The 14344-nt window shown below is 58.3% G+C and overlaps 1 protein-coding gene across 1 annotated transcript; it reads right to left on the bottom strand.

Moving 5' to 3' along the window:
• Window positions 1-4802: 4802 nt before the first annotated feature.
• On the bottom strand, window positions 4803-12738 carry NCLIV_015670 (conserved hypothetical protein; the record flags this gene model as incomplete). Its single annotated transcript, XM_003881759.1, has 4 exons — window positions 4803-4980; window positions 5516-5815; window positions 6167-6372; window positions 6844-12738. The coding sequence occupies 4 exons, from the start codon at window positions 12736-12738 to the stop codon at window positions 4803-4805; spliced, it is 6579 nt and encodes a 2192-aa protein (XP_003881808.1).
• Between the last annotated feature and the right edge of the window lie 1606 nt (window positions 12739-14344).

The following is a 14344-nucleotide window of genomic DNA, read 5'->3' as shown; positions in this document are numbered from 1 at the left end:
CAGCTATTTCCGGAAGCCTCCCTTTTCTGTTTTTCTTTCCCCGCTTCTTCTCCCTCCTCGTGGTCCTCGCGGCTTCGTTGACAAGATCAAAGAGGAGCCGAAGACACGCGTCGAGTTTCGGCACGAGAAGTCTCCTGTCTTCACGTGGAAAGAGGAAGACGCGTCCACGCATGCAGAGTGCGTTGACACAGCATTTTTCCTGCCGCGTCCTTTCTCTCTTGCCTCTTTCTCTCCCTCTTTCTGACTCTCGTCGCATCACCGCCGCCGCTGACTGGTTCTTTCTCCCGCGCTGTCCACGGTCTGTGTCCCCATCTGTTGCCCTCCCGCAATGCGTCCTTTTTCTCGCGTCCTCGCTCGCGGGATTTTGCGCCAATCTGAAATCTCACAACTTGAAGATCCCTGCGAAACCGTACACGTCTTTAGAGTTCCGAGGGGAAATGGAGTGTCGCGTTCGCAAACGGAAGGGTCGCCGCAAAAGTATGGATTCGGCGACCGAAACGGCATGCCTTACGCTTTGCCTCCTGAGCGCCTGGGCATGTATCACGACCATGCATGTCCAAATACACACAACTGCCAGTATATTCATACAAATAAATACAATACAAGTATATATATATGCATATATGTATACGGGCAGATGTACAAATCCACCCGTGGCTGTTTCGTCAGAGCCGGTTTTCTCGGGTTGTCTTGTAGACAAGACGAAGCAGATTGCGTCTAGACAAAAAGACAAGAGAGGGAGCGAAATTAACGTGGGGAAATTTAGAAGCGTGCGACTGCCAAGCTTCCTTTTCGGTCTTCAAAGACGGACCGCTGCGCGAGTCGCCGGCGTAGTAGACAGGCGAGTCTGTGCAGGTGAAAAAACGAGTTGAAACGGAAGGGACGGTGTATGTCGAGCGGGGGGGAGGGGAAAAGCGGAAACGAAACTTTCCCGTTTTCTCTGGCGGGCGCGTCAGACACGCGAAAAAAGGGCGCCCCGCGCGTTTCTCGAACGCGCTCCGACAGAAAAACGCGCAACGCTGTTTCGACTAGAGAGGACGGGAGAAAAACGGGTAATCTCGGGAAACTCGAAAGGCTGCAAAAGGCGTCGCCTTCTCGTGAAAAGCGCGTGTTTCAGAACCAGCGGAGCATGACTGAGCACACCTGTTAGCGAGCTGTGTACTTCCCCCTGGCGGCGTGGTCTGCCGTCGCTGCGATGTGATCTTTCCGCCCCTCTCTTTTGTGTGGAAAAGTGGACGCACGCAAAAGTTGGAAACTCTGCACGGAGCGAAGCGAGGGACTGAGGAACCCGGCAAGAGAAACTGCGCGGCGAAAGGGAAACCTCTCGTCAGGAGGGTGGAAGCAGAGCGTTCCCTGTGCCCGCCTCTTTCGCCGCGTTCGAGGCCTGCGAGAAATGACGCGACGCCGAGGCTATTTTTTCCGTGCCGGCTGCGCCCGCTTCAGCGGTAAACAAACCCTCTCCGGTCCCTTTGCGTGACTCTCACGCCACGCGGCGATGTGCCGCTGCCTGTCGTGTGTCCTGTTCACGTTTAGAGTTTCGAGAGAAAAAACGGGGCGAGTGCCTGAGAAGACGCGTCACCCCCCTGTGTCCGGCCGATCCCAGAATCCTGTCGGCGACTTTTGTCTGCGCCTTCTCTCTTCCCTCTCTTCCCCCTCTTCGCTCCCGTCCTTGTCTTCGCACGGACAAAAGGCCCCCACGGGGCGAGAGAGGCAAAGAAAGGATCTCTCTGAATGTCTCTGTGAGTTTAAACTCTCTGGCGAGGGCCACAACGAGACGCCGCGAGCGGGAAGGCGAGGAGAAACCATTCGCGAGAGAGCAAGGAAACGAGGGAGCGAGCGAGATCAGAGGGGACTTCAGTCTTGTCCTCTCTTTGCTTTTTTAGGCAGAACTGAGCATGTCCATGGCTCGCCTCCCCCTCTTACTGGGAAAAACAGAAACTCGTGACGGACAAGCGGCATCCAACACACAAACACGCGAGACACTGTGGTGTGAACTGCGGCGAAAGAAGTAACGCGCCAGGAAGCCTCTGCGGAAAGAAAGGGATCTGAGACGTTGCGGCTGCGCACACGAGGACCAGAACCCCGGAAAAAACCCCAGAAAAGCCGCAGTGTGCTCCGCTAGGTGTGCTGCTGCCGTAGACATTCACACTCAGCGTTATGTAGCTTGTGGGTCCCCTCTGTTTGTATCCATGAACGTTACATATTCGTAGTCCCTGTGTGACTACTTTCATATTTACTTTTGTCGTATATTACGTTGTACATCCTATGCTTTGGGTAAGAATCTCTGTTTCCAACAAATTTTAACTGCACGTTTTTCGCAGGTTAAAGGGGCCAGGCTTCCGCGCTCGCCCTGTCCCCGTAGGGTAGCAGAGAAAGGGAAACGGTGGCAGGGGTCATCGGCTGCACACATGGAAAGATGCAGGTCCTCTGCTTCTCTTATCTTCGGTACTTCTCTTTTCTGGCAACGCGCTCCTCCACACCGTCACATAAATAGTCATCGCTGCAGTTCATGAACCTGTCTTGAAGGCTGAAAAAGAGTGTGACTGCGCGTCACAGCGAGTCAATTTCGCTCTCTGTCTGAAGTGGCTACAACACCTCGTTTGACCTCTTGAGACGCCGCCTGCTTTTTTGGCGACAAAGATAGCACCTGAAAGGAAGACTACTCCGTGTATATCACGCTTTTTTGAATACGCCAGTCTTTTTGCTGTCTCATCATCGCAGCCCCTACAAGTGAGGGGAGCAGTGATAAGACAGTCTCCAAATCCAACCCCCCCGTCGCCCCCCTTTCAGGTCTACGTGCAAACGGAACACCCTCCAGGGCATCTCTACCAACGTGCGTCGATCTGCAGAGAATTTCTGTAAATGTCTACGTCCCTGCCGACACACAAACGCGCTTCTCATCAAATCCCCTCCTCTCGCAAACGATGGAGAGGCAATGACAAGAAGGCAGGCGACGAGAGAGAGGGGTTTCTCGTGACAGAAGACCAAGAGGTCAAGGGGGTTTGCAACAAAGTGTTGATCTTTACCGAGACGCGAGACGCAGTTCAGTCTCTCCAAATGAAGAGATGCAATGCAGCCTGCCGCTTTTGGCCGACACCAAAAAACAGAGCACCTTTCTCGGGGCAGAGAAACCGCAACAGAAAATGCGACAAAAACAGAACCCACGACAAACAAGGTGAACCGCTCTCTTGCGAGCCAGAGGAGACAGAAAATCCTGTACTGCACTCTTGTACTGGATGACAAATATATATATATATATATATATATATATATCGATATATGTGAATGCGCACGCATGTAAATAGACGTAAGGGAAGAGACAAGCAGATACAGGGACGAAGATACTCTCCGTGTGTATCCTTTCCCAACGCCGGTGCCAGCAGAACGAGCAGCCTGTGTGCCTTACTCGGCCTGCTGCTCTCCACATATATCCCGCCAAAAACATGGCTGTTCCAAACAAGTATCTCCAAAAATATGCATGTCTCTAGAGAGCCAGAGATAGAAGTGCTGTACGGCAATGAAAAAATGCAGAAAATGAAATCTGCCTATGAATAGGAATGTATTTATGCCCGTGTGTATGCGTAAAACACACATACACACGACGTGCTATTGGGTGCCCTAGCGGCTACTTTAGGAGCTCAGTAGAAAGCAAAGACTCTCCCTTACAGATGCCTTCCCTTTTGATCGTTCCTGAGTCGTCGTTTCGACCCGGACACTTGGGCCAGAAATATCCGATTCTGGCGGAGCGCGAGGCAGGCCGCAACGCCGCGGAAGGTGCGCAAAAAGCGGGTGAATTACGGAACGCCGACAGTTCCACCGCAGCCTTTGGGCGAAGCCGGTGGATGCAGGGAGCGAGAGAAACGCTGCCTTTCTCAGACGTTCCTTGTCTCTCCGCGAATCCTCGTTCTTCCGTCCTCACTTTGAAAGTATATACACTCATAACCGTCTCGATATATATAAGTAGAGATGAATCGAAAAAGGAGGTATATATGTATAGACATCTTCGTTTCTTTTTGTCGCCCCCCCCCCCGCCCCGTCTCACGAACCTCTTCCGGGCCAACGCATTTCATCGCATGCCAGGCCATCTCTCAAAAGAATCTTGCGTTTGGCTCTCCCTTTCTGTTTGCTTCTGTACACCCGCAAGTTCACACACTTCACCGTCAAGATCTTGTCAAGTTCTCCCATCTTTTGAAAAACCCTGTCCGTCTCTCTTCAGGCTTCTGTTGTCGAAGCATGAAGCCGATCACAGTCTTCCGCTCTCCACGTACAGCTCCTCACCTCTGCTTTCCTCCGTTTCTGCTTCGCCTGGTTTCCTCCGCCACAGCCAAGGCGCCGTCCTCAGAAAAAGCGCAACGGCCCCTGCGCGGCTCTCCGAGCACCGTTTGGCGCCCGTCCCCCACACACGCATGCACACATTTATAGTGATGTACACAAGCACAACATAAACAAATGTTTGGATCTGTCTATAGGCCTATCTATATAGATTCAACTCCATCTCGATGCACCGACATAGATACATATATATACATGCGTATACATATACTTCCAAGAGACTGTCTGCATGACGCGCTCCATCCCGCTTTTTTGTGTCAAGTTGAATGAATCTGCGGTTGGTTCTTCTCGCCGAAAAGTTTCGCGAGACACTCGCCTGCCTGGTCTTCCGTCGGGAAACAAAATTGGCATTTTTGGGTGACCCGCGCCTGGCTTTTTCGAGAAGATTATCAGGAAAGGCTTCGCGTCCTCGCCCTGAGACAGTTTTGTCTCTCGCCTCCGACAAGGCGTCTCTCTCGAGTCGCACGGCGCTACGAGCGATCGACGATGAGGTGGGTAGAGCCCATTGACATCTCGTCCTCGCTGCCTTCGTCGAGGGGATATTCCCCTTGCGCGTTCGAGTACAAAATCGCCGCAATCTCCTCCAAATACAACATGTACGGCAACACGTACTTACAAAAGAGCCGCCGCCGGTTGACCTCGAAGGCTCTACAAGCAGACACGACAAAAGAAAGCGCTTTGTCGCCAAATTTTCGCAAGAAAAAAACCTTCTCACTCCAGGAGACCCCCAACCGCAGTGCATGCCCACGCACACACAAAGAGAGAAGACTTGCGCTCTTTTCAGCCTACAAGAAATATATATATATATATATATATATATGTATGCATATATATAGCTGTTCGAGTATCTTTCCCTAGAGTCGACATATATGCACCTATACACCAACACATGTGGATTTCAGTGCAGCTTGCGAGAAAGCACCAGGAATCGAGCTCGACGGAGGTTTTGCGTCGGGGTGAAGAAAAGCGCGATGAGAACTGAACTCGGTCTCCCATTATCTACCTCTCGTCCGCGTGAACACACACAAAAGGACTTTCAACAGGCCCCCAGTTCTTGGAAAAACTCGATCCATATTCACGCGTACAAATGCATATATATATATATATATATGCATATTTGCTGACGCATGCAAATGCACACGGATGTGCCCGCGGGAATCCTTGTCTCCGGCTTCGCTTGTACCTGGTGTAGAACAGCTGGCCGCCGACGCACGTGAAGAGCCACCCCGCGATGCTGATGGTGAAGAGCTGCATTTGTTGAACAGCGGGCGGGAGAACGACGAAGAAAACGATGAGGTACGTGATGATGTAGAGCAGGAAAATCAAGTTGATTGTCGGTGTCCGAACAGCCAAGATGTACACCGTTTGAACGGCGGCGATTTCCAGGCTTGGACTCGCCGGGATGATCGTCAGCGGGTTGATGTGCCTCGAGGAAGGCGCCGCGATCAAGTGCCATGTGTTGTCAAAGACGGCGTAAACGAATCTGCGAGAAAAACATAAGGAACGAGGAAGACGGCCTGGGCGTCGGCGGATTTACACGTAGCTCCGAGAAAGAGGAGAGGAACACATGTTTTCCACGAGGGGACACGGCAAGAACGGCCTGTTTTAGCAGAAAACGACGCTGGATCCGGCGGAGAAGTCTGCGGGTGTGCGCGTCCCCCTCCGGTTACGTACAGCGCCTGGACCGGCAAACTCCCGCACACTCGAGCGTTCACGTTTTTTCGAATCACACAAATACAGCCGCAAACATCCAAATCGAGATGCATATCTACCCATGTCTCTACACGCACGTATGCATGTATACATATGGCTTTTGAGGAGGATCTTGACTTACTGTACAAAAGAAAGAGCAATCATCCATCGGTAGAGCTTGTAGCTTTTTGGCGGGGTGGTTGGGGACCGGGAACAGGTCAGACACTCGATGAGTTTCGATCCCGAGTGTCGCAAGAGAGGAAGGAGCAGCAAAAACGACAAAATGGGTTGAGAGGCAAAGCGGAAGGCCACGAGCATGAGGAAACCCGCCTCGCCAAGTCGGGACGCCTGCGAGAGAACGCGAAGCACAAGTTCAACAAATGAAGACGCAGGAGCTTTGGCGACGCAAGCAGTTGTTCGCACTCCCGCCGTGCTTCCTCTTCTCTTTCGCCGGTGCGCCGCCCCCTTGTGTTCTCAGACCTCTCGCCGCATGCAGTCGGGTGGAGAAGAACGGCCCACACCAACGGGGGTGCTTTCCTGCACGCTTTTCCTTTGTCTTCTCCCGCTTATGCGTAATTCACCCGGCCCTTCTACTTCTGTGTTGACCACCATCAATCCCGACCCATACTCAAACACCTACATATATATATATATATATATATATATATGGTGTGCATGTATCTCTCCCTCTGAGTCTTTGCAGAGATCTGTAGATGTCTCTATCGGTCTCCGTAGCTTTCTCCATCGATCAATCGCTCTATACCTCTGTCTCTATCTCCATATCTCTATCGCTTTCTTTGCGGGAGTCACGGGTCTTACCCGAACTGCATCCATGCAAAGGGGGTAGTTTTCGATGAATCCACGGACTCTCAAGAGCCCGTGGAAGGCGGTGGCGTAGACGCAGATGAGGAAGAGGAGCCAGGCGATGCGCGGGTAGTACTTGGCGTTGAACGCATTTAGCCACTGGACGTACCACGTCTCGATTTTTTCGTCGCTGAAGAGGCCGAGCATGTTTCGGACGGGCATCGCGACTTTGTTCTTCCACGTCGCTCGCTGCATGAGGCGGCGGCGTCTGCGGCAGTTCTCCAGAGCGGCGTCCGTGTAGACGATGATGCGCGCCACCCACCACGGCAGTCTGTCGTGGAACTTCTGGACGAGCTGGTACTTTAGCATCTTTCCCTTCTGCTTGTCCTTCTCGGTCGCCCCCACCGAGTAGCCGCTCTTCAGGCGACGCGTTCCCTTTCCAGTCAGCGGGCTGCGGCTCGCCCCGTGGCTGATGTGCCGGCTGCTCAGCCCCGTCCGACTCGCCCGCGCCGCGCCGTCCGCCGCGAAAGTTCGGCTTTCTCGGCTGGCCCCCACGGTCCGCGGAGACGCCACGGCTGCAACCCCCTGCGAGAAAGACGACTGCGGAAAGCCTGTCATGGCGCTGCCGGGGTGCCGAGTCGAGGGAATTGTCGAGAGCCGCCTGCTGGGCCGTGCCACGGGAGTCGCCTCGAGACCCATACTGAGCCCCGGATGCATCGGGGGGTGCCCCGCGCTCCGCGGCAGACTCTGGTGACTCGGCAGCCGACCAGACACGTCTGACAAGTCCTGGCTCCGCTGAGAGTCTGTGAGGTCCGCGCGCGGGTGCGCCTTGCCTCCCGCGGCCACGAGGCTCTGCGCCAGGAGCAAGGGCCGCTGTGGAGCTGCCTGAGCAGCTGACCCCGAGTCGGGGTTCGGCATGCCCGCGGCAGACATCGGGCTCGCGTTCCGGCCCCGCGGCGAGACCGCCGGGGAGACAGCTTCCGCGTCGCTCTGCTCCGCACGGTGAAGCTGGTCGGCCGCAAAGTGCGCGCGAGGCGGGGAGACATCGCAGGACCGCGCGCCCGCGAGGTTCTCGACACTCGCGAAACCTGCGTCCGTCCCCGGAAGCGAAGAAGACAGGGAAGAAGCGAGCGGGACCGGAGGCGTCTCCGGGAGCACGTGGTCGTGAGGAGTGTAGTCCATTTCTCGGTCGAGGCCGGAGAAGGAAAGAGACGAAGGCGAAGGCGTAGGAAGAGAGGGAAGCGCTGCGGAAGGCAGCGCATCGGCCGGGGGCACCACGGCGAGCCACGAGTGCCGGCCGAATGCCGACTGGCTCAAAGACCGAAGGGAGCTCCGTTTCGAGGACGCAGACGCCGGATGCACGCGACTGCCTTTTCTTCTTCGCAGGGAAAAAGGATACACGTCAGCCGACGCTTCACTTTCTCCACTGCCCCGCCGCGTGTCGGCAACGGCGGATGCTCGGCCCTTTCGATAGGCCTCCAGATACCGCCGCTCCGCCCTTATGAACGCTCTGTCTCTCCGTCCCTCGGACCGGCTGCGTTTTCGCCGTCTCTTCTCGCCTCCGTCGCGATCTCCCCACGGCGACAAGAGCCACGCCATCCAGCCGCTCCGGCCTTCTCGCTCTTCCTCGCTCCGCTCCTGGGAGTCCTCGGCCACGCTCGCGTCGGTCGAGCACGGAGACAGATCGTGAACCCCGTGAGCTCGCCTCCATCGCCGACTGCCTCCCCACACCCCACGCGTGTCGCTCTCCGACTCCGCCTCGCTCCGCAGCAGCGGAGACAGAATGGCATCGCCCCTGCCGCACTCGTCATCCACGCAAATCGGAGTCAATTGGGCAACCCCACCCACTGCCCGATGGCTTCTTCTCTCCGCACTGCTGTAGCTCGCCCGACTGCTTCCCGAGGAGTCTCTTTCACTCTCGCCTTCTTCGCTCGCGCGTCGCGCCCTGCGCCGTCGTCGCTCTGCACGTGCTCTGCGCCTGTCTCTTCTCCGTCGTCTCCTCAGGCGACGTCGCTCCGGTCCGTCTTCGGTACAAACGAGGCTCGCGTCCTCCGCGCCGGAGCCCGTTCTCGCGCCCCGCCGAGGCGGCACGCGGCTACGCGAGCAGCCACAGCGTCGACATCGCACTTGCGCACACGCTTCGACTGACTCGACGACCTTCTCGTTGGACGAAGGATGCGTCGCGGAAGCGACGGGACGCCACGCGTTGCCGCCACGAGTTCGTTTCGAGGGATTCGCCGACACCTCGAGGGACGCACGCGCCTCGCACGAGCTCCAGCTGCGGCCACGCTCCTCTGTGGGGGCCGCGCTCGGAGACGTCAGGCAACCGCGAGGCTCCGGCGAGTCTGGTTCCCTCTCGACTTTAGGCGCGGGCGAGCCGTCGCGATTCGGATCGACTGCCTGCCGCTCCATGGAGCCGAGTTCAATCGTGCGCTCCGGAGTGGAACGCGACGCCTGGGGCCCGGCGTGACACGGCGACGACGGAGACAAACTGGGCGGTTGGGGGCACGTTGGAAAGGTGAGGAAGGAAGAGGAGAGGGAGTTGCGACGGGGAAGACGACGGTGCGAGTCAGAGGACTGCGGCGCGGAAGGGGAGCTGCCCTCGTCTCTCCCCTCTCCCCGCGACACAGACTGTCTCTCCGGAGACAGGGAAGTGATCCGCGTGGCGCCTAGAGGAGGCGCCGAGGCGGGAAATGCAGGCGGTTGGACGCGTGTCTTGGCCTCGGCGAAGAACGGCGCCATGCGCGAGGAAAGCGAAGCGGCCGTCTCCTCGGTGTCTTTTCTCGATGCAGAGGGAGCATCGACTCTCTGGAATCCCTGGGAGGTATTCCGGGATTTCACAGAGAGCGGCCGTGCACAAGGGAACGGAGGAAGCGACGGAAGAAGCATGCCGTAGTACCTTTCCCATCCTTGACTTGTTCGACTCGACAGGTCTGCAGACGCATCTTCGGGCCTCTCCCTCGCTGCTGCGTCCCCTGCGCCTCCGCTGAGAAGCGACGCGACGCTCGACTCCCCTCTCGTTGGCTGTGAAGAGGAGCCTGCAGCCGGCAGTCGGCCCTTCGAAAGCTGTTCTGCCTTCCTCACAGAGTTGAGGAAGGTGTCGAAGAAGATGTGGGAGGGGAGAGAAAGGGTGAGGTCGACGGAGACGTGCCCCGTTCCTCGTCTTTTTCGAGGAACCGGCGAGTGGGACCGCGAGGAGAAACGCGACTCGACCAGTTTCTGGCCTGTTCCGTGTCTTCGCGAACGTCTGACGCTCGCTCTGCCTCTCTCACACACGTCACACAGCGAAGAGGAAGCGCAGGACGCGTCCGAGCCGTCCGCCGACGCTTCGGAGCTATCCCAGTTAGCGCTGGACGCACTGCAGTCCTGACTGCCTTCCTCGCAACTTGACTGCCTTTCCCTGTCCAGTCGCCCCCTCGGTGTCTCCTCCCGACGGCGGCTCCCGGTCGGTGCAAAGAGGGGGAAGAAGCGCCGAAAAGTCGACGCAGAAAAGCCCGCGGCCTCGCCTTCATACCGCCCGGCTGCACTTGTCGAGCAGGACGAAACCGACTCATCTGAAGACGTCTCGCTTCGCCGTCTGTTCACGCCATACCGTTTCTCACCGCGGTGCCGTCTCCTGGTTTCCTCGAACCCTGACGGGTCAGACTCGCTGCCTTCGTCCCACGAGTACGACTTCTCACGCCGACTGGAACTGCTGTAGCCCGACGCTTCGTCGCTGCTTCTTACTCCTCGGCAACCATCGACGCCGGCGTCTCCCTCGCGAAGCCTCGATCCAGAGCGACGCGAAAACCTCCGTAACGCGCCCTTCCTCGAGCGTCCACTCTGCGAGTTGCAGCTCCCCTCGCCCTCAGAATCGAAATCACCTTCCTCGGAACTGCACTCTCTGCGCGCTTCAGATCCACTTCCGCGGCGTCGCTGCCTTCTTCGAGCGCGCCGAAAGTGCAGGAGCTGCGAGAAAAACCACCTGCGATGGTACTGGAGCGCGCTCCGGACTCGCGCCTCGGCGGACGGCAACGCCGGGGCCCCAGGCAGTCCGGACTCGTCTGACACGTCGGCTTCTCTGTGGCCTTCTTCTTCTCCAGCGCGTCTGCCCACGTCGCACTCCTGCGCCGCGGGGGGCTGTTTCGCGTTCCAGGGCGTCGCGCCTTGCGCGCCTGCATGCGCGTCCCGTGTGTCCTCTCCCTGGAGTTCCCGGGGAAACGCCTTGAAGGAACTGCGAGAAGACACGTCCGAACAGAAGGACGCGCTGGGACGCACGGCTTTGTGGACAGTTGCTTCCGCGACCAGAGGCGCCGCGGCCTTCCTTCCGGCCTCCCGTGCGGCGTCGCTGTCGGGTTCCGTGGCGCCGTCGTGCCGTTCAATCACTCGCGAGCCCGGACTCGACGCGAAACTCGCGGCAGGTGTCTCCTTTGCAAGGTCTCTGGGGAGAGCCGGATCGGGCAAGCCCTCCCAGGTCTTTCCCTCGACGTCGCAGGGGCGGGGAAAGAGAATCGGGACGGTCGATTGGCTCGCCGATCCGCCCACGCCTTTCTTTCTCGAGAAATCCTTCGAGGCTGCCGCGCTCGCGAAGCACTCGGAGGGCGGCTGGCCGCCTTCGCCTTCAGACCCCGCGGAGCGCTTTGAGCCGAAGTTCCGAAACAGCCCCGCCACACGCCCACTCTTGTTCGCAGGCCTCGCGCTGGGCTGCGCGCCGTAGATCGCAGCCGACCGATTCGTCGCTCTGCTCTCCACCGAGGTCCGGACGCTGCCGCAGCCGAGATCTCCGTAGCCCCCGTCGTCTCGCTGGCTCAGAGACACGTAGCCCGAACACCCGCGGGCGGTGCTCGGGCGCGCGACCCCGGCCAGTGGCCCGAGAGGCTGGGTGGACGGCGAGCCGTGGGGCGACACGCCGCCCGCGTGCAGCGCCGCCGCGTGCTGCTTGATGGTCTTGGGGATTGCGACTCCGGCGTGAGGAGCCGCGGCGCCGAGGCCTGGGCGCGCCGGCGGGGCGCCGGGGCCGTGAGCAAAGCCGTTGGGAACGGAGAAGACCGCGGAGCCGGCGCGGTCCTTCTCGCCCACGAGGGCCTTGTCGCCAGGGATTCCATCCCGCGAAGGGATGTGGGGCGGGGTGTTGGCGTGGTAGAAGGTTCGGGAGACGAGCCGGTTCGTCGTCTGCGAGACCTGCGACGCCGACCGAAGGAAAGTGAGGCCGTCGAGATTCGGCTTCTCTGGAGCCATCAACTGACTCACCTGAACCTGCCGCGCGGTTTCGCCTCCCAACCCAAAGACTGGCGAGAAGACGATCGTGTCGAGCGCCGTGAGATCCGAGAAGGCGTCGAGGTAGCGCGCCGGGTGCCGTTTGTAGCGCACAATCAGAATGCCCAGTTCGTACACCGTGAAGTACGCGACTGAGCCGCTGACCAGCTGCAGCGCGTACAGCCCGACGTCGATCCACACACTCGGCGGACAGGTGGTGCCCAGAGAAATGGAGCAAACGACTGACTGAGCGATGAGTCCCCCGCCCATGCCGATGAGGACGAACGCGACGAGCCAGACATACGGATACCCGGTGACCAGGAAGGTGAGCACGGGGAGCTGGAGCGTCATGAACCCCACCAACTTGTTGATGAGCTGCATGTAGAAGATGCTGGCGATGTTGCAGATGATCAGCACAGGCATGATGTACGTCTCGATCTTGTACTTGCTCGTGCGGAACATGCGCACAATCACAAACCCGCAGAGCGCAATGATGAAGATCAGTGCTGACGTGACCATGCCAAACATCGCCTTCTCTGGAGCCTGGTCCAGAAACTGCAGCGAGTTCGTCCCAATCAAGACGTACAGCGCCAAGTCCAGCAGCGCCACGGCAACCGCGAAATCCTCCCCCTTGATGAAGTACGCGTGCCGGAGCAAAAACCACTGCATCCTCATGGTGACAACCGGAAAAGAAGAACAGGCAAAAGCCGGAGACGAACCCAGAGAAGGGCTGAGGCGCCCAAACAACGCCCCAGGAAAACCCCGGCGGCAGCGCGAGAGGGAAGAAAACGGAACGACTGTCAGACGCGAAAGCCAGCGCTGGGAGAGACTCCCTGCGGATGCGAACGTTCCGAGGGAGACGCGCGAAAAAGAAGATTTTGTCTCGGGAAACGCTGTCGATTCAGCCCAGAAAGGCTATCGGCCTGCCAGTGGAGACTGCGCGCGTGCAAGTTCCGGCGAAATCCGTAAAGCGGCGCCACGCGCAGAAACGAGGGACAAAGATTCGAACGAGGTCTGCGCGCCGGCAAGGTCACCCACGAACAGAAACGACGGGGCGGTTTGAAATGCGACAAAAATGCGGCGCCGCGGCTCCTACCACATGCAACGAAGCGCTCGCCTTAAAACCGAAAGGACACGACGCCTGTCCCCACTCGCAAACACGAGATGGAGAAGCATTCATGCATGGTCAGAGACGCGGATCTGCATGCGCGCGGCATGTGCAGATCGAAGAAGCCTGAAACGATGTCTCTCTAGGTCGCGCGACTGTCGATATCGGGACCAGCACACAGTTTGCCCCGGGCGCAGCGCTGCAGCAGCGAGAGAGGGGGAAGAGGGTTCCAGCAAGGGAAGGCAGAGAAAAGACGAGAGACGAAGATCTAGACGAGTCTTGGGCGCTGCGTGTCGCGAGACGGCTACCCGAGAACTGGTCGTGCTCTGGGGCCGCAGCCGAAGCCGCGGAGGCCCCTTGTCCCCTCTCGCGCGGAAGAGAGAGACAGCCACCGAGCTGGGGTTCCGTCTCCGAGTGGCTGTGTCCCCGGAGTTTGCGAGAGGAGAGAAGACGAACGGAGAGGAGTACGCAGAGACGAAGACATGATATCCAGAGCCGGAAGATCAGCCCGTAGTTGCAAGAAACGAAAAAGCCGCCGTGTCGCGCGCCCCGGTCAAGTGGAAGTTGCAACTACACAGGCGACGCAGGGGCGGCACAAGGCCTGCTGTCGGCGGTTTGAGCCTGAGAGGGAGAAGGCGAAGGCAGAGATCACTCCAAGCTTCTTTGGCGGAGCGAAGGAGTGACGGTGCACGTCTGCCGAGCGGTGGACCACAACAGACGAAGGCGACGCTTCTTCTGGTACCCTACAGTGCGACCAAATGATCGCAAAGCGTGTAGAGACACGTGTCCAGGAGAGAGAGGGACCAAAGCGAATCGAAAGATACCTGGATGTGATTCGCCATGAGAGCATTGCGCCTACCGGTCGTGTTAGAACCTCTATAGTCCCGCAGGCTGCCGACTCGTGGCTGCAAGAGAAAGCGCGGGAAGGCGCTAACGCTCCTTAGAAGGGAAAGGAAGATCACATATGCAAATCTCATTGACAACTGCAGACGGAAAGGATCCTTGTTGAGAAACCGGGGCAGAGCGGCGCGAGAAGCGGAGTGGAGGCCTGCCAGGCAAGGGAAAGACGTGAAAGACGAAGACGGAAACAGTGGTCAAGCGAGGGGACGAGACGGGTTCAAAGACGAATTGAGCAGAGAGAAAACGCGAGGACAGCCGGGGGGGGGGGGGGGG

This window comes from Neospora caninum, chromosome VI (assembly GCF_000208865.1).
Source record: "Neospora caninum Liverpool complete genome, chromosome VI".
Taxonomy (NCBI): Eukaryota; Apicomplexa; class Conoidasida; order Eucoccidiorida; family Sarcocystidae; genus Neospora; species Neospora caninum.
Note: the sequence above shows the minus strand (reverse complement) of the source record. Positions and strands in the feature narration are given on the sequence as shown.